Source organism: Mytilus californianus, unplaced genomic scaffold (genome assembly GCF_021869535.1).
Source record: "Mytilus californianus isolate M0D057914Y unplaced genomic scaffold, xbMytCali1.0.p SCAF_5, whole genome shotgun sequence".
Taxonomy (NCBI): Eukaryota; Metazoa; Mollusca; class Bivalvia; order Mytilida; family Mytilidae; genus Mytilus; species Mytilus californianus.
Window position 1 is genome coordinate 14,907,497 of NW_026262701.1, and position 20,840 is coordinate 14,928,336.

General features: G+C 31.7%; 1 protein-coding gene across 3 annotated transcripts in view; it reads right to left on the reverse strand.

Moving 5' to 3' along the window:
- LOC127702659 (uncharacterized) overlaps positions 1-20,840 on the reverse strand; it is an 86,352-nt gene that overhangs the window by 24,537 nt on the left and 40,975 nt on the right. For all 3 annotated transcript variants that reach the window (XM_052206950.1, XM_052206949.1, XM_052206948.1), the window contains exons 5-11: positions 14,019-14,165; positions 8,681-8,804; positions 7,731-7,830; positions 6,596-6,700; positions 5,832-5,948; positions 4,284-4,534; positions 3,889-4,027 (exon numbers count right to left, since the gene is read on the reverse strand). In XM_052206950.1, coding sequence (XP_052062910.1) covers positions 3,889-4,027; positions 4,284-4,534; positions 5,832-5,948; positions 6,596-6,700; positions 7,731-7,830; positions 8,681-8,804; positions 14,019-14,165 — 983 coding nt within the window. The remainder of the gene's footprint in view (positions 1-3,888; positions 4,028-4,283; positions 4,535-5,831; positions 5,949-6,595; positions 6,701-7,730; positions 7,831-8,680; positions 8,805-14,018; positions 14,166-20,840) is intronic.

Genomic DNA, 20,840 nt, shown 5'->3' on the forward strand with positions numbered 1-20,840 from the left:
CCCCTAAAACTGTAAAGGGTCGCTGGACTTCACACCAGAAAGGTCCAGGACTTCTGACTTTACCATACTGGATGCTGACCAGTCATATGGTTATCATACAGACTGCCAAGTCAGCAGAAAATAAATATGTACTAACAGCTAACGTAAACAAACAGCAGACTGTGTCAATCTGTTTTTGAAGTTCTGTCCAAGAATGCAGGGTTAATATAGACCTATAGAGTTTGTGCCAGGTTAATTATCAATGGACATTATACAGTGACTGTGCCAAGAAGTAAATTATTGATGGGCATTGTAAAGTGATGAATGAAACATACCAATAGAGTTACTTCAGAGATAGACTGTTGGGTAGGTATGTTTCTGGTATGGCTCTTCAAAGGATACTTCAGTTATGACTATGTATTGTTTAATGCTCCCATAACTTTCTATCACCAGTAGTTCATTTGGAGTGTTATATTATATTTATAGAATATGAGTATGAACTTGAGATCACTGGATATTAAACTCAATAATAACTGATGAAAATATTTTAGTTCCCATTATTTTGGTTGTGTATACTGCATTTTAAACAAGATCTACAGGAATCATAATTTTCAGAACCTGATACAGCATTTCACATATTTTGAAACAATTAAGTAGGAAATTAATACATGCCATGGGCCACAAAAGTTTTGGGCAATTAGTGCATTAACTGATTGCACGTGGCTCTTGCTATAATTATGCCATGAAAGGGTAAAATGGTACTATGAAACCCTATAGATTTTTATCCACTTAATCTTCAGTTCAGATGCACCACAGAAAACACTTTCCTGTCTGAATAACTACAAATGTCAAATTATAAAAATTAATACTAATACTTTATCAACATGACACTTATAACTCAATAAACTGTTGCTTGTCCCGGAGTTATAATAAAGTATATCATGTATATCCAGACATAAGTAAATCAATAATACCAACATCCATATATAGTCTCAAATATCTATTTTAGATTGATATTTTGTCCAAAATTAAATTTGACCCATTATAACAAAGAAAAGACCCTTTCTTTATCTGCTCAAATATCATTATTTTATAATTCTACTAAAAACACATAAAGGACAGTTAAATAAACAATACATATGGTCAGTTTACACTATAATTAACTCTCTACCACTTTTTACAACATTCTTTTCCTGTATTGCTATTCTAATACACAACTGGGACAATGATAGATCAAACTGCAATAATTAGAACATCTAGAGTGCTCACAATATCTGTTCAAATTTACAAAATGTATTACAGAGATTGAAAAGGAGATTGATAAGGAATTGCAGATTGATCCCACACCTCATCATTTTGGAGGATGGATACAAATCCTGTTACTTTTACAGCCTCACATGACAACAAGCCATTACCTGAATCAATAAGTCATACATTTCATTGAGTTATGTAATGAAGGCAATCCATTTCATCACTGATGTTACAGTGTTGAGAAACAGATTGATAAACCATTGATCTAAAATGTTTACAACTATTTTCTCAGGGATTTCCCAGTTCTACATTTGGTTAAGAGAAATGCACTAAATTAAAGTAGTGATGGGAAGGGGGGGGGGGGGGGGGGGGGGGGGGGGGGGGGGGTTATGTTGAGATTGATCTCAGATGTTTACATTGATTATTTTTAAAGATTTCTAAGTTCATCATTTGGCTAAGTAAAATACACTAGATTAAAATCTCCTTTTTTTACAGAACACTTACAAGTACCGGTAGTGATGGAGTGGAGAAGGGGGGAGTTGATATGTTCAATATAAACTAATATTCAGCTTTACACTACTGCTCTAGCCAAACATGTGTAAGCTAGTAACTGTGTTCATCTTATCTATCTCTAGATGTGTTTTTGTTATTCGTGTCATTGGGTTGCTGTCTCATTGATATATATAGAATCAGTCTAGATATTAGAATCTCTAAATTTTTAGAAATTTTCCAAGTGAAAATTTTATAAATATCCTACATGTCCTATCACAAAAACAATTGCCAAAATCCAGATGAAATTTCATTCTGCAGGAATTTAACTAACCTATAATTATCATGTGAAATAAGAAAATGTCAGCAAATCTACAGTTGAAAATTTACACATCTCCAATCATGGATTCAGAAGTTTGTCATTTGTATGAGAGCAGCAAATTATGTGCATGTTAATATATTGTGCTAAGAAGATATCCTTATAGAATGCAATTAATTGCATGCCTGCCATTAAGACAGAATATTAAGTGACAAAAGTCATCTTTAAGAAATTGTCTAAATCCATGGATCGAAATTTGGTCTTAAATATGTCAACCAAAACAAATCTCTGCAAATAATTTGTTATACAATTTCATACTAAATAGCAGCATAATATTCCAAAGATTAGCTGAGCAGAAAAATCAATTTGGTGAGTTCAATTGTGTTGAAAGTAGATCAAAACAAAACTCAGCTATGATAAGTACTCAATATAATACCAAGTGATGCTCATATATTTCAAAGAGGGCTGAAAATGAAGAAGAAAACTGCATTGTTTACAAAATTTGATTGATGCAAGGTCAAATATTAGTAAACAATAACAGATCCCATATTGCATGTAGCTACCAAATAAACAATTCATTACCAACCAAAAATCGAAACTAAAAGACTGTAAGGTTGGAAAAGGCCAAGTTGGTTTCAATTGACTGTTAAGTGCTTTGACATGATATTTATGGTAAAAGTTAACAATAAGACCAATTCAGACAACTAATGTCAAATATTAACAATAACTCACACTGGTCTTTTGGTTCAAAAAGCTAAAAATGTGTTTAACAAATTTATTGGATCTCCCCCTCCTTTTTTAAAAAGAGTACATTTTCAATGTTGTTTTTTTTAAATTATATAATAAATTGTCATGGTAAAGATCCGTGACCTCTTTACACCAAGTACAAATCATTTAAAAAACATCATATGACTTAATGACAGTATTATAGTATTACCAAAGGGAAATAATTAAATGATTCACAAAATAAACACTAACAATAATTGCTTTGACATTTATAATAATTATACTAAAATTGCCTCTTACATATTTAACAGTACAGTCAAGGACAATTATCTTCCTTTAATGTTCAAAAACATTATATCAACACCCATTTTAATATTTAGATCAATTAGGGAGGATGCTCCATGCATTCATTTGAACAGGACATGATATGCACTCATGATTCTAGATTATATTGTAAATAGGGAATCTGGTTGGTAAATTTTAATAATTGCTTCTACTCTACTAAAATAATTCCATTTTTTTCTCAGATTCCATTAGGAGGTTGGTAATCTTCATCAGGAGGACCTTTGAAATATGAGGAAATTATAACAAAATTAATCACAATCATGTGTGTACTCAAACTGTCAAACACACAAATTTGGAAAAATCTAAAAAGTCCAAGTCTAGACAAAATCTATAAAACAATTTCGGTAAAAATTTCTTATGCTACGTCAAGGGCTCTTATCAAGCATATTAACTGTCCATTTTACATTATTGCAATATCGGATGTCCATATATTGTTCAGATAATTTTGTGATACCAATTTCATGTTCCTGAAATATGCCTCATCAGGTTTGTTCAAGTCAAAAGTTTGTGAAGCCTAATGCTAGCATCAAAGCCAAAACAACTTCAATAGATATCAAAATCATCTAAGGTTAGTTTTTGATTTATATGTTAGCAAAATGATGAAAAAAAAGAAGCTCAAGTTCATTTAGCAGAGAATATAAGTGTTTTTTGTATAGACATTATTTTATTATTGATTATGAAAATTTAAGTCAGATTATCTCCCTTACATTACAACATAAATTTCTAATGGTTTATTTTACATGCAGAAATAGCTTATACAATAATTAAAAAGAACAAACCTTATTACTCTCTTCTTCGAATTCCCTGAGATGTAGACATTTCTCCAGCTTTCTCAATCTATTCTCTGATAACTTTACTAACTTCACCATACTATTCTGTAGCTGAATGTATAACTGGTCAACAGCTTTCATACAGTCCCTAAAATGTTATAAACACACAAACATTATTGGTCTAAATAACTACTCAATAGTTTTTATGCAGTCCATATAATATTCACAGTGAACTTAGTTGATATAATATAACTGTTCAGCTTTTTTTACACAGAAATTTTCAAAAAAGTAAATTCAAATACATTTTATGGGGTCTGGTATGTATTTCCCAACAATCGATATAAAGAGTACAATGAATTTTTAGATGTGAAATATGTGGTTCAGTGTTAATATAAGGACAATACCTATAGTCTTCTGTATGTGACATATATTCCTCCTCTTTTTGTAAATCACTTATTATTCCCTTTCCATCTGATTGTAATGAAATTAATCTCTGATCACATAAAGCCGATTTCACTGATTCTTCATGATGTTTGATTGTCCGAGTTGTTTCATCAAAATTTTTTGGCACTACATCAACATCAGATAAATCCTGCATTACACATATTAAATATTTGGCTGTAGCTCGCAATTTGGACAAAAATGGATCCAGTTTCTGAAAGAAATGAATGATTTTACAACACTTTATATGGAAATAAGACAGCATTCTGTTTTCTTGTAAATTTGGAGATGCTCAATCGGTATCACAGAAAGCAGAAAAATATACTTTAGAGAGAAAATATAAAACACAGCTTGTGTGAATATCTTATCTTTTTGAAAAGTAAAACATTTAGAATTCAAGCTAAAACTTCTCATATGAAAGTTATTCTATAAACAAGCAATGACCACATGGACATTTGTATCATGCATTTATCTTGGTACTATTGAGACAGTACAGCTGTCTCGAATGGTGCTGGTGGTGACTATCAAGCCTAAATAATCTCACCATAGATACCAGGCTTAAAATTTTGTGCACCAGACAGGCGTTTCCTCTACAAAAGACTCATAAGGACGCTCTAATCAAAAAAAGTTAAAAGCCAAAAAAATTAAGAAGTTGAAGAGCATTAAGGACCTGAAATTCCGAAAAGTTTTGCCAAATACAGCTACGGTAATCCTGGGGTAGAAAATCCTTAGCATTTTAAAAATTCAAAAGTTTTGTAAACAGTTATTTTATAATTATGACCATATCAATTCATTATACATGTCTAAAGGAGATGAGCTGTTCTGTGATTGGTACCATCATGATTTACATTATACATTATAATTGGTAATTTTCAGTTTAATAATGATGTAATTCTACTTAATCTATAAAAGGTTGAAACTCCCTCTAGTGGAATTTGACCTTACACAGATTAGGCTTGCAGCTTAGGTGTTTTTTGGTTTTGGTGCACTAAAGCATTTTAAATATCTGACTTATTGTCTGAAGCCTTACTAATAAATAAACAATTGTCTTGTACATTGAAATAAGTTGATTTTTTGGTCTAACTAAAAGTGGGAAGAGTCTCTGTCAAAAAATTTCACTGTGCATGAATTTCAGAAGACTATTAAGTATTTCATTATGTGTTGTTTTCTTATTTTAAAGAATATTAGAAAATACTAGGGAATTTAGGATATTTCTTCTGTTAAACGCTTAAAATAAATTTCAAATAAATTACTTTTCACTAATGAAAATAAATCCAATATAAAAATGTGGTATGATTGACAATGAGACAACTATCCACCAAAATTCAAATGAAGTAGATGTTAGCAATAAAATGCAGCCTTGCGGCCTTCAACAATGAGAAAAACCAATACAGTATAGTCAGCTATAAAAGGGCCAGACATGAAAAATATGAAACAATTCAATTGAGAAAACTAAAACTTCCTGTCAATTTCTAAATACAAGAATAATTATGATAAATCTTCTGACATACCATATGAAATCTAACCCAGTCCTCGTGACAGTATACAAACAATCCATGGAATATTAATGGTAGCTGGTCTAGTTCTATAGAATCACAAAGTTGTTCAACTGACAGTAAAACACAGCTCTGAAAATTTATAAAAATATTGTAAAGTATCTGTTACTATATCATAAAATAGATTTTATTTCAAAATATCTAAAGGAAAGAAATGAGATCCACCCTATACTTGGTTAACCAGTGTTTTCTCTATTGATCAAATTTTCTCCATTCTTCTTAAAACATGTAATGTTCCATCTTCAGCATTATACTCATCCTAGCTCCATGCAATAGTCTAAATTTTTTTTTTCTGAATTCTTATACATATAAAGAACTGACGAGTTTTGTATATAGTAAATATACATTAAATAGGGAGCAACAAATGTACTACACTCCAAGGAATTAAAAATAAATATCCTAAGACAATTGGAAGGAATATAGATTTATAGGATTTATGTATTCTCATATGACTTTTCTTCAATATCTTTAAGATTTCATTAATTCGTGTTATTATTTCTCATTATACCAGCAAGCAATGTTAACCTTAAATGAAATATGAACCACAAAAAATAGTTTTTCTAAACCATTAGGCAATTGAATTTTTAATAAAGTTTCATTTTCTCAAATCTAACCTAAATTATCATCCTAAATCTCTTTGAATTTTTTTCATATTCATAGAGTAGCTCTACAGCTTCACGTGGCCACATGTAACTCTAATAACAACAACAAAAATATACCTTAAAAGATGCCTTTTTGTCATACACAGGAGACTTCAGCACCAATGGTTCAGTATGGAGATCAGCAACACATAATAATGAGGCAATACAATTTGGTATGTTACCCTGGAAAAAATAATAGTGAAAATTATTAACTCACATTCAGGCTGTGAAAAATTTTTATGGCTTATTTCAAAATCGTTTTGATGAAAAACAAAAACATTGTTTTCTTTTATGAAACTATAAATACATTTTTCTACATATCCAACCCTTTTCTCAGCTTGCAAAAAATTTAACACTTTGAATGTAAGATGCTACTGTGAATAATATCCTCAACAAATACTTGTCTTAAGACACTACTTCATATGTGGTTTGGCAATAATCTTACAACGGAATAATGCCAAGGACAACTTTGTATTTAAATGTGATTTAGACATACAGCCATTATCTGAAAAAAAAATATTTATCCTTGACACTGATCCTATGAAATGTTGTACCCAGTATAATAAATTTTTTCGTTTAATAAGAACTATTAATCTTTAGACCTTAAGTACTCTCTTTGCATGTGATGAGTATACAAGAGTGTAACAGATGAAAACAAATTTCTTCCAATCAATGTTTCTGGAATAGTGACTTACTGCAAGCGGGTGGTAAAGGGTTATATTTACAATTATAATTTCCTAGTAGTCCTTGCACAAACCCTTTACAACCATCTACAAGAGTTTTAACCAAAGAACTCCAAATTTTCAATATAAGCAACAGGAACTGTATGTCCTTCCAGAGATTAATACCAGTAGCTTTTTCTACGAAAACATTTTGTGTTTTCCAACTTGGATCTTAATGATCTATACTATCTACTTTTTCTGACTACAGTGTAATAGTTTTTATTACACCTTGGCATCTTGTTAAAGCTGTTCAAGAAATAAATAGTATTCACTTTGAATAAAAATATGAAAGTGTTTTTATTTGCTTACAAAAATTCTCCAAAAATTAGTTTAAATTTTTTTTTATATTGTATGGAGTTTAAGAGATTAAAAGAAAAAAGTCTTTCCCAAAGTAAATATAGGAATAGCCCTGACCACTTTTATAAGCATTCATGTTTTTGTTTTATGATGATTATTATATACAAAAATCTGAATTCTAACAATCTATCTACCTCTAATAAATATATAGCCTCTAACAAAGTATTAATTGTAGAAGAGTTGGAGCCTCTGACATCAGCAACAATGGTAAGACCTTTCTGTTTAACTTCCTCTCTGAAATATACAATGATATCGTAATAATTATCAATAATTAAATGATTTATTTTACTGTCACTGATCAGTATTGTACTGACCACTCACAAACATGTTTAATCTTGTCACATTTTCATAGGCAGTACCAAGCCTGTGATCTAGTGGTTTGGTTGGTTGCTGTCTGTCATAATTTTCTTTTGCTTTTTTTTTATCTTTAAAATTATTTCATAATTTGTTATTCAGGGGCCTTTTATAGCTTACAGTACTATATCAGTTTTGCTCATTGTTGAAGGCCATACAGTGACCTGTAATGGTTTTCATCCTTGTCATTTGTCCTTTGGTCTTTGGTTTATAGTTCTTTCACTGACAACCACATCTCCTTAATTCATATCATTAAAACCATAGATTCTGGAGGGAAATATTCTATTTATGAATATAATGTCTATGATTTAATAGACTGCACAATTTTACTCTCCATATACATATATTGAAACCATTGATTTTCATGTTTTAACCACTGAAAATCTAATATATAATTTGTAATATATAATCAGCTCCTGATTTCTCTTGATTTTCCAATGTATTCTTGATAGTTTATTACAGTTTCTTCAAAGTCTGGGTTACAGCATGTTTTCCATTATAAAGTGGGATTATGGAATCTGATTTGTTTTTGTCATTGAATTTGAATTCATTCTTAAGACTTTGAGAAAGTAACATTTTGATGAATGGTTTGTTGTGCTGTATGGTGACCTTCTTGCTATGAATATAAGAAGGTTTGGGGGTATACTTTAATGTTTTCAAATTTTATTTTATTTTGTTACTGTTATAATTATATACTGCTAACAGGAATATTTATTTTCAGGCTGCTTACCTTGGAACAGATCTATAATACAAAAGGAGTCTTGCTAACTCTGAGCTGGATACCTGTTGATTTTTCCAGAGAGAACTTCCTGTGAAAATGAAAATTACTGCTCCCCCTCGCATATCTCGACATCCTAGAAAAAGCAAAAGTAAAAATATGTTACGACCACTAAATAAAAGAATATAATGTTCCTGAAAGATTACTTACGGCCTTGAAAATTTCAAACCTGCCCTATTTAATTGACTATTTATACACAAAACCATTTTGATATATTTACCTTACACAAAACTAAGTTGTATAAAAATACTTTTTAACTTATATTAATGTCATTACAAGGTCCCATATAACTATGTACTAGCACTATGAATTTACAACCAGTTTTTATTTATATTTTTGTTTTATTTCAGAAACATTGGACACATTCTCTGATAGAAATTATTTTCTATGTCTTTTGTGGATCATGTTGTAAAAACGTATGGACAATTTTTGCAAGAAGATATACCTTATATAAATGCAGAGCAGATTTTTTCATAGAAACCAGAAAATTATCCAGTCTTAGAGAGAAGATGTTTAGTATATAGATTGATTAATTGTTGGTGTTTAACAGCACTTTTAGCACTAGTTGCTATATCATGGTGGTCAGTTTTTATTGGTGGAGGAAGACGGAGTGCCTGAAGAGAACCACTGACCGTTGGAAGGAAATTATGACAATCCTTGTTAATTAAGATTGGAATTGAACACACCTGACATGTGCAGGATTCAAACTCACAACCTCAGTGTTGACAGGCTAGTGATACAGTAGATGAACTACTTAGACCACTTGACCACCAAGGCCAAGTATATAGCAATGGTCTCAATGACATAGCAATCTAAATTTGACAACTGTTCATTACATTCATGTCAAATCTTATAAAACATTTCACTAGAGGATTTGTAAACTTACAAAATCTCAAGGGTAGTAGGATTTAATGAGATTTCAAAGCCTTCTCAATATTTACTTACTAAACAGAGATTTATTTTAACAGTGGTCGACAAATCCATGTTCTCCATGCACAAATCTTACAGACAACATTACAACAGCATAGATATAGATTCTTACTGAGGTATTGATCTGCTACTTCAAAGAGGAGATCATAGACAATATTATTATGTCACATAAATTCCTCACCAAGATCAAACCTCATACTAACAAATACTTTTAAGAGTCAAACCGTTTTTTAGTATCAATAAAATATTTAGTTCAAACTTTAACTAATCTGTTACAAGTTTATTGTAAATATTACATTAGGGTCGTATAAAGTAAAAACATTTGGATAACCATGCAGTAAAGTAAACTGTCCTAAATTCTTAACACTGAGTCATATTCTTATTACTGCTATGTTATTTCAGTAACCAAATCGTAATGACATAAGAATCATGCAAAGAAAAGTAATATAACCTCAAAGTCTGTCACCTAAGGTCAAGTAAATGTTGAATTGGTCAAATAGAAAATTGGCCTCTACTGCACCAAATATCAAGTACATTTTGGACTTTAACTGCAGTTAAACAAGATTATTGATTAAATCTGAGACCTCTGGGACCACTGATACAAATATAAGGGCACTGTTTCTTTATCTTTGACCCCGGTAATAAAAGTGCACACTGTGAAACTTTTCACCTTCTTAAATGAATATGATTGATCATTTTATAGATCAAGCATGACACCTGTAATGGTAAAAGTTAACTAAAGGTTAACACAGGTCAAGAAAATAACCTTTTTCTGATGGCCATAAAGATGGCCTATAGTTGCTTACTTCCAAGTAACTTGGTCTCTGATGGAAAGTTGTTGCATTGTCAATCATACCAAATTTCCTCTTATATACTGGTGTAATCATTACACTATCATTAACTACTGAGGAAGTTTTGAAGTTTAATTTTAAGTCTTCGTTTAAAAAAAAAACGTAAATAATGTATGTGACTATAGTCATGTTCACTTAGTGAATGGGGACAGAAACATGACAAAACTGACCTAATACCTGACAGATTAATTTTGTATGTTTACCTAACAAATTGGGACAAATCTCTATTCCATGTTATTATAGACAAACTTTGGATAGGAATGTCACAATATTATTTTACAGTTAGGCAGTAGGTGGTAAACTTAACAATGGATGATATAATATATAAATACATATATCATCCCATTGGCCCAATCAAATCTAAATAGAATGACAATTAGGGCTATCAACAGTTTTCACTTGTATATATCTAATTTATATATAGGACATCTATTTCAACAAGTGAAGAATATATAGGCTAATCTTGACAAATTTTGTAAAGTTTCAACTTGATGACTCCATATGACTTCGAGGAAAACTGCATGAGGCTCAAATGTTGAAACCAAAAAATAAGGAAATTTCTCTGCAATCTATGGCAGCATTATATACAAAGCAGTCATATTCAACATATTTACGATAAATAAATGTCCATTTCTACATTTGTTAATTTTCTGAGAGCTTTGCTTTACTTAAGTCTATAATTCAATTGTTTTCAGTTCGAATGCTACACTAACACTAAATTATCATAGTATTTGTGAGGATGTGTGTCTGGTACAGTATAAAGTAGTTCATCTGACTGCATACTTATATAACCTTTTCAGGTATATTCAGGTCTAATAGTGAAACTAATTGTAGAAGTCATTATTTTCATGCTTTGCTAATTAAATTTCATGAAATATTTTACACACTTAGCGTATGGTGTTATCTCTCAAAAGCTTAAATCCATATGAAATTTAATGGATTAAATTAAACCTGTTTTGGACTACTCCAATTTTCATACATGTATACCTCTTTATGGTTTGATTAAAAATTCAGTCAAGGTATTAAATACAAAAACCTGTATCCTACACTATATGAACCTTGGGTTCTATTTTTGCTGATAGATGTATGACATTTGTCATAATTAGATAAGCTCATTATATCATGTCAAATATGTGTTCACCTTGTCAACATGTCATTTCTCTATATTTCAATTAAGTATTTTTTACATTTGTATTTGAAGATTTCTATATTTAACTGATAGCCTGTCATAATGGTGACACTAATCCTATTAGGTTTGAAGTTAAGACTAATCTCAATATAGAATCAGAGTTATACTTCTGCACTTTATGTTTTGTTTTTTTTTATCTTTTCACCACTTCTTGAAACCACATAAGAGCAAGACAACTGAAAGTAAGACCACATAAGTGTCAAACAATCAAATGCAAAACCAGAACAGAATCTTCTCAATATTTCTTTCAAATGATATCATTCAAATAGACAAGGTACAAGGGTACTGTAACACATTGATATATTACATTCAGATGGTAAATTGAAGAAAAAACACACTAAAAGACAATTCTAAATCAGACGGCTACATTCACGACTAATTTAAATTAATGTCGATAAAAAAACCTCCTAATCTGAGGTCTAAACTCCTGACCAAAATTTCACAATCTCTTGATCTGAGTTTCACAGTTCATCACATGTGTAAGCAAGACACCTGAAAGTAAGGTCACATAAGAGCTTGCAACAACTGAACGTAAGGCCACATAAGAGCAAGACAACTGAATGTAAGGCCACATAAGAGCAAGACAACTGAAAGCAAGGCCACATAAGAGCAAGACAACTGAAAGCAAAGACACATGAGCAAGACAACTGAAAGTAAGGCCACATAAGAGCGAGACAACTGAATGTAAGGCCACATAAGAGCAAGACAACTGAAAGCAAGGCCACATAAGAGCAAGACAACTGAAAGCAAGGCCACATAAGAGCAAGACAACTGAAAGCAAGGCCACATAAGAGCAAGACAACTGAAAGCAAGGCCACATAAGAGAAAGACAACTGAAAGCAAGGCCACATAAGAGAAAGACAACTGAAAGTAAGGCCACATAAGAGCGAGACAACTGAATGTAAGGCCACATAAGAGCAAGACAACTGAAAGCAAGGCCACATAAGAGCAAGACAACTGAAAGTAAGGCCACATAAGAGCGAGACAACTGAATGTAAGGCCACATAAGAGCAAGACAACTGAAAGCAAGGCCACATAAGAGCAAGACAACTGAAAGCAAGGCCACATAAGAGCAAGACAACTGAAAGCAAGGCCACATAAGAGCAAGACAACTGAAAGCAAAGACACATGAGCAAGACAACTGAAAGTAAGGCCACATAAGAGCGAGACAACTGAATGTAAGGCCACATAAGAGCAAGACAACTGAAAGCAAAGACACATGAGCAAGACAACTGAAAGCAAGGCCACATAAGAGAAAAACAACTGAAAGTAAGGCAACATAAGAGCAAGACAACTGAAAGCAAAGACAGATGAGCAAGACAACTGAAAGCAAGGCCACATAAGAGCAAGACAACTGAAAGCAAGGCCACATAAGAGCAAGACAACTGAAAGCAAAGACAGATGAGCAAGACAACTGAAAGCAAGGCCACATAAGAGAAAAACAACTGAAAGTAAGGCAACATAAGAGCAAGACAACTGAAAGCAAAGACAGATGAGCAAGACAACTGAAAGCAAGGCCACATAAGAGCAAGACAACTGAAAGTAAGGCCACATAAGAGCAAGACAACTGAAAGTAAGGCCACATAAGAGCGAGACAACTGAAAGTAAGGCCACATAAGAGCAAGACAACTGAAAGTAAGGCCACATAAGAGCAAGACAACTGAAAGCAAGGCCACATAAGAGCGAGACAACTGAATGTAAGGCCACATAAGAGCAAGACAACTGAAAGCAAAGACAGATGAGCAAGACATCTGAAAGCAAGGCCACATAAGAGCAAGACAACTGAAAGCAAAGATACATGAGCAAGACAACTGAAAGCAAAGATACATGAGCAAGACAACTGAAAGCAAGGCCACATAAGAGCAAGACAACTGAAAGCAAAGATACATGAGCAAGACAACTGAAAGCAAAGATACATGAGCAAGACAACTGAAAGCAAAGATACATGAGCAAGACAACTGAAAGCAAGGCCACATAAGAGCAAGACAACTGAAAGTAAGGCCACATAAGAGCAAGAAAACTGAAAGCAAGGCCACATAAGAACAAAACAACTTAAAGTAAGGCCACATGAGATCAATACAATAGAAAGCAAGGCCACATAAAAGCAAGACAACTAGGAATTAAGCCACATAAGAGCAATATATACAACTGAAAGTAAGGCATCAAAGGGCAAAACAACTGAAAGTAAAGCTATAATATTGCAAGACAATTGAAAGTAAGGAAATAATAGACCAAGACAACTGAAAGTAAGGCCACATAAGAGCAAGTCAACTTATAAAAGTAACAACAATGTTTAAAATGACTATATATATAGCATTACCTGGTAGAATAGCTATCCCAGACTGCAGCAGATCATAATCTACGTCCATGATAGTTTTTGGAACATCCAGAGTTCTGTGGTTATAAAATCCTGGACTCCGAGGCTGATTACATTGTAAATCGTTGTTCATCTGTGGATAGTAACCATCTGAAAATAAACAACACACTTTTGTACACAGAATTCATGTAAAATATCATACTGAGAAAAAGAACATGTAATCCAAAAACTAGTGTATTTATTGCACTAAGAATTGAACAGAAGATTTAAATGAATTGTGACCATCATAAACTGTATTCAGAAATATTGCTGACGGGGCTTAGAACCCCCAAACATTATAATTTCGGCTTTGATTTTGATCTTGCACTATTAAAATTCTACATTAATGAGTATGTTGGTCATGCCCTGATATCATTACTCATTACAGCATAATAGTTACATAACATCCACCCACACCCTATGACTGTCCTGTCAAATCTTAAACAATATATTATCCTGCACATAATTTATACTAATATAAGCCTTGTAATCTGTAATTAATTCTGTCTGGAATTTAGAACAAACATTTTACTTTTTATTCCTCAATCAGTGGTGCCTATCCATGCAACAAATATCACCAATGTTAAGATTGTCTAAAGATTAGAATAAGCGGTGTGGCCAAATTTTCTGTGAAACCCATAAGTAGTAATTATACACATATGAACAATTCCAAAGTTACCTCTTGGCTTATAAGGAAAAATAAGGCAAGTCTTAGATATTAAATGAATCCCTTTCTTCTCACACAAAACATCATAACCATGATAAAAGACTAAAAACAATTCTGAAAACTGAAATAAGAGGCAACAGACCACACCTGTAATAAATACCAACATGTACTGTGAACTTGATTAACCTCGCACTAGACAATGGTATACATACAGGTTATTGTTGGAATTATTTCTACCTGCTAATTCCAATTATTACTGCTAATTTAATCAGATGAAAGCAAGCACATGGCTGGTTTACTTTCAGTTTAGCGATAAACATCTGTGCTTCCACACCCTCCTACTTCCACTTTTCTCAACTGTGATGAAATGTTAATGAATGGACATTGTGCAGTGGTAGTGATTAACTAGATCATAATGATAATCCATCCTTCTATAATACCAACATCCATTTACTGAATCAGTAAACTTAGAGATGCAATAATTAGTTTTCTCAAATAGTTATGTTGGAGCTTAATTGCACAAAGTCCTCTTTCCTGTCCATCTTTTAATAAACTTTATTCCTTATATTTTTTTTGAGATAAAAATACAAAATTGACCAATTTCAACAATCCTATGAATATAAGTGTACTAAATCTTTCACTTTTCCCCCAATATAATCTACATATTTATTGTATATTATTCATCCTCAGCATGGCTGGATGTGAAACAAATTACAAGCTACATTTCAAAAATTTGATACTTTTCCAACAGTTTGTTCATCTCAGTTATTTATACCTAATGTAAAGCCAATGACTTCATGTTGTTAGTATGATAGTCACAAACACATTTCTTTTTTCAATCAAAAACATTTAAAGCTGGGAAAACAATCAGAATGATACATCTATTTATAAATGTTTTCTCTTTACTCAAAACAATGGAGAAGTTGTTCTTCAAACTATATTGCACTGAGTTTAAAATTGAGAATGGAAATGGGGAATTGTGTCAAAGAGACAACAACCCGACCAAAGAGTACTTATTATTATATTAAAACTACCCAAGTTGAACGTTTATGTCCCTCTCCTGCCTGGTATCGAATCTATTTGATATCTACTATGTCTTTCCTGTCCAATATTGAATCTACATGTACATGATGTAATAGTGTCTTATCTGTGAGAGATATTCAGTTAGGGACAACATAGTCTAAAGCTTTCTTGTCAATCTTTCTTTTCTTTTCTTTTTTTTTCTTATTTAAAGCAAGTTATAGAGGAAATCTTTTCAGCTTAAATAACTGTTCACAATACAAATATAAAATAATGTGGTATGATTGCCAATGATCAAAAGACAAAATTCCACCAGTGACCAAAAGACATATATATATAGATTCTAGCAATTATAGGTCACTGTAAAGCCTTCAACAATAAGCAAAACCCATACAGTATAGTAAACTATAAAAGGTCAAGACATGACCAAATATAAACAATTCAAATGAGAAAACTAACGGCCTGATTCATGAACAGTATAATAAACCAGAAAACAAATATAATAGAGAGCAACCAATGACAACAACTGAATAACAGGCTCCTGACTTGACTCAGTGATACCTGTAACAACACAGTTTTGGTAAACCTTCAAAAAAATTTGAAAATGTAAACAGTTGCAATTTATATGTGAGAATCTTGAAAAGTCCAAAATGCAAAAAAAAAAAAGGGTGCTTGTTATAAGAGTTGTGAGGAGCCATTTTTGGCACATTAGTAATTTGTTTGATTATCACAGAATTTAGTATCAGAACATAAAGGTATTCAAACAGAACTCATCAAACTGAATCAAAGCAGAGTTTAGGCAACAAAAATGCTAGCAAAAATCTATCTCATGGGATCTTCAGTATTACTTATGATCTATTTTAGCCATAGATGTTTCTTTAAAAGAGGTTAAGAAAGTAAAACTGACAAGATCAACACAAAAAGATATACAGATAATGTTGCTTTACGTTTCTTCTTTGTAAATCATAACACAAACATTAAGAAGTAATAAAATGCAACAGGTTGTCTGTGTAATCACTTATAAGTCTGTTACACCAACAGTTAATTCATAGAAATTAATGTTCCACTTCAAACAATGTCAGCTGGCACTTGCAGAATGTAACTCCACCCAATAAAAACAACAATTCAATATTTTTCTTAGAATAAATGAAAGTTTTTAAAGAAACCATTTGTTTCCAAGCAATCTCTTATTTTCAGGTCCTTATGCTGTGCGATGTAGCAGTTTTCTTTTTCCTGGAATAAATGATTTTATGCTGTATCATTGGTGTATACTCCCCTTCTTCTTCATTCATTTTTCATATGCCCATTAATTACGTATTGCTATTTTATATGTGAAATATTTGCTGCTGGACACAAATCCACTTTCTCAAGTAATTTATTACAGCCAAGTTGGTTAGTCCTATCATTTTGTTCCTTCAGTAAGTCCATATGTTTTGCTGACATTCCATGAGTCAAAAGATCAGACTCACTGGACGAACAGATTTACCAGCCAGTTTACTATTTTTACTGAAACTAAAAAATTGATTTCTACAGAACCATTCAAGTCCATTTTTATGCCCCACCTAGGGCATTACCTTTTTCGGTCTGTGCGTCCGTTTGTCCGTCTGTCCTGCTTCAGGTTAAAGTTTTTGGTCAAGGTAGTTTTTGATGAAGTTGAAGTCCAATCAACTTGAAACTTAGTACACATGTTCTCTATGATATTACCTTTATAATTTTAATGCCAGAGTTTTGACCCCAATTTCACGGTCCACTGAACATAGAAAATGATAGTGCGAGTGGGGCATCTGTGTACTATGGACACATTCTTGTTTTAGATGTTTTACAGTTTATCTTGTTTTCCTTTACAATTTTTAGTAGATTTTAACAATATCAAACTTCTTACTCATTCCATCAAGCCAAGTAACAAACTAAAACAAAATAATCAACATAGCCATTCCTTAGTACAGACTTACTCCTTATATGTACATAAATGTATTATCAGGGAAAGCTTTTAAAGAGAAGACTTCATCCTCAGACAGACATAACTTCATTATTTCACTTGAAAGAGCTAATCTTATGTCACAGCCTTGAGAGACATACTTATATATCTATGTACAAGTCAATATGTTCCTATTGAATGAAACCTAATGTTTACTTCAATTATATACCAGGAGAGAATTCAATTTTTAATAAACATTGGCAATAAAAGTAGTTTTATATTATTATAATGGACAGAAAAGTGCTTTTCACCTAGTAACATGAATAGATTAACAAAAGGCCACATACATCTAGAAATACATTGTACATGTATAAAGTTGTCATTCGACACATCTTATTTGTCTGTATGAAACCCAGTAAATTACTTCAAAAATTCAACTGAAGAGAAAATGCATTTTATACATCTATTGGTATATTGACATGCTTGAAATCCAATGAATTCAGTGTCTGTTCACAATAAGCACAACCATAAAAACAAAATGAGCTTTACCAACTTTATTGTCCTTAGCAAATGGACAATTTATCTGCTATGATTATCTTCATTATCACATTAATGGATGGCAGAGCATTAAATTGACTAGAAATAATTCTAAAACTGCTGTCTATAATTTTGTTGTCAATCTATAAACATGGAAGGCCACTGTAGATTAGATTACAGTAAAGGAGGTCACATATTTACACCTTGTATAAAATGTATATATAAAAGCTAAATTTGTACAGAATTGAAAAAAATAAATAAAGGTGGGTCAAGACTGATCAGGCTGTTCATGCTACACATAAAGGAAAAACTAATACAATTCTAATACAAAATCAGCCTTTGTCAATGTCAGTCGTTTTTTGGGGTAGATTAAAACCTTGGGTAATATTAAAAAATTTCCTTCTGGAATCATTCTTAATAACTGATAATACATGTAATCCTTGAACAAAAAATATTGTAGCAACAGTGGTCAAATAAACAGATGAAAGTGGACAGGTGACAAAGGAAGGACAATAGGCATGTAATTTGATTGTGGTCATCTAACAAATGACAACACACGAGATATATATTTGACAAGTGTATAGGATGGTCAGACATCTAACATAATTGTATGAAGGCTTTAATAACAAATTTACAGTAAAATCAATATGTATGTCTAATATAGAACTATGATATTGAGGTTGTACTGTAACCACTTCATTTGAATGAACCTATTTCTGGTTGCATTTGTGGTATCATACAAATAGGAAATCAAACATGCAGCATAAAAACTAATTCAATCAAAACATCAAAGTCAAGCTTATACATCTGATACAAAAACACTCTCCATATTACATTTACCATTTCTTCAATGAAATTATTAATTCAGTAAATGTAAAAAAATAGTAAAAAGTAGACAACTGTCTGCAAATTGTGAGTAAATAGTTCTTTCATTGGTTTAAAATATAGCATTAACTATATAAACTTTGAAAGTAGAATTAGACTTTTCCATTTTTGGAGAATATAAAAAATTCTTTTCAATTATTTCCCATTTGTACTCCATCGTAAGTTCTCTAACCTTGAAATGCATCAATATTGCTTTATTAGGTATGCTGTTAAATCATTAATTTCCAAAGTTCAATGTCTTTAATGAAGGTCAAAATTAGGAAAATGAGAAAAGTTACCCTGAACTTGGTTGCAAGTGGCATTACAAAATAGTAACCACATTCATAAGTCTATGGACATGTGGAGTAAATATATTGACTAATATCTTCTAAGCAACTATCATTATTAAAGTTACTCAAAAAGACAAGAAATTATAAATATTTATCAAAGTCAGCCCTGCTTTTGAAAACCTAATGAAACTGTTTATAAATCCTTAACAAATGGATATTTCTCTGTTTGTGCCTTTCATGAGTGGATTATAACAAGTAGAGAAATGACAATCACATCAAAGACTTGCCGGTCAAAAAAGGTGAACTGTTGCAACTTCAAGGTCAAATTACACTAGACATCATCATTTTAACTTCTCAAGGTCACAATATTTACCCTATAAATGGAAATTATCATGAGACAAGACTAATTTAGGAAAAATTATTAAAGCACATATGATATATATATATACCCATAAAAGAAACCCTAGGGAGAAATACTATAAATTTATTATGAGGAATCTGCAATACCTTTCAATTTTATCAAGATTGTACCTAAATGTTTAATGAAAAGTATCAATTTGTTTAAAGTTTTATAAAGAAATAAATGAAAATGAATTTTACCTGAAAAATACAAACTAAATTGAACGATAGTTATCAGTAAACGGCCCAAGTGAATACTGATATGCTTAAAATATTCCCAAAGTATGCAATTACAGGTTCAATTAAATAAACAGCACTAATAGTTAAGTATATAACAAGAAACATTGAGAAGTAACACAACAGAAATATGGTACCAACATACTTGGGAAAGAAAGAAGGGGTTAGCGTGCAGTTCAAAAACCTTTTTATCTAAAACTTGATTGAATCATCAAGCATACCATTATTTCCAAGTGATGTATTTCTCTGACAATTATAAGAACAGTGATCTGGCGTTAATTACATGTATCTATTTTTTCTCCTGTATATTTTAGTCACATACATTTATTCATTCTTGCACATAAATTATTTTGAGCATCTATTTGTCTTCAACGTTTATAAATAAAATGTGAAGAAAAGGGAAGGTGATGTAAATATCAATGAGACAGCTACCCAACAATACAATCAAATCACAATGCACATCTGAGGGCGATCTTACAACAAACGAATCAAATCAGACATCTAGAGGGTTTTTACCCCCTTTGATAAGTATAATAACATGTATAAAGACAACTGTTAACATTGAACATGTCAGCATCAGTTTACTGATTAACACTTTCTTGGCTAAAAGATACTTATCTCATTAATATCAATGAGGAAAAGAAAACATATATATGATTTCCCCAAGGACAACACTATCTATCTTAGTACATAAGCTTCCAGTGCAATTATTGTGGAGTTGTGGAGAAAATAAAATTAGTTATACACCACTATAAATATACTGTTTTTGAAGAATTGGAGATTTAGGACCTACATTTTGATATGCAAGTACTAGTTTTCTTCCTACCGTCATGTAATTAGAACAGTTTTTCAGT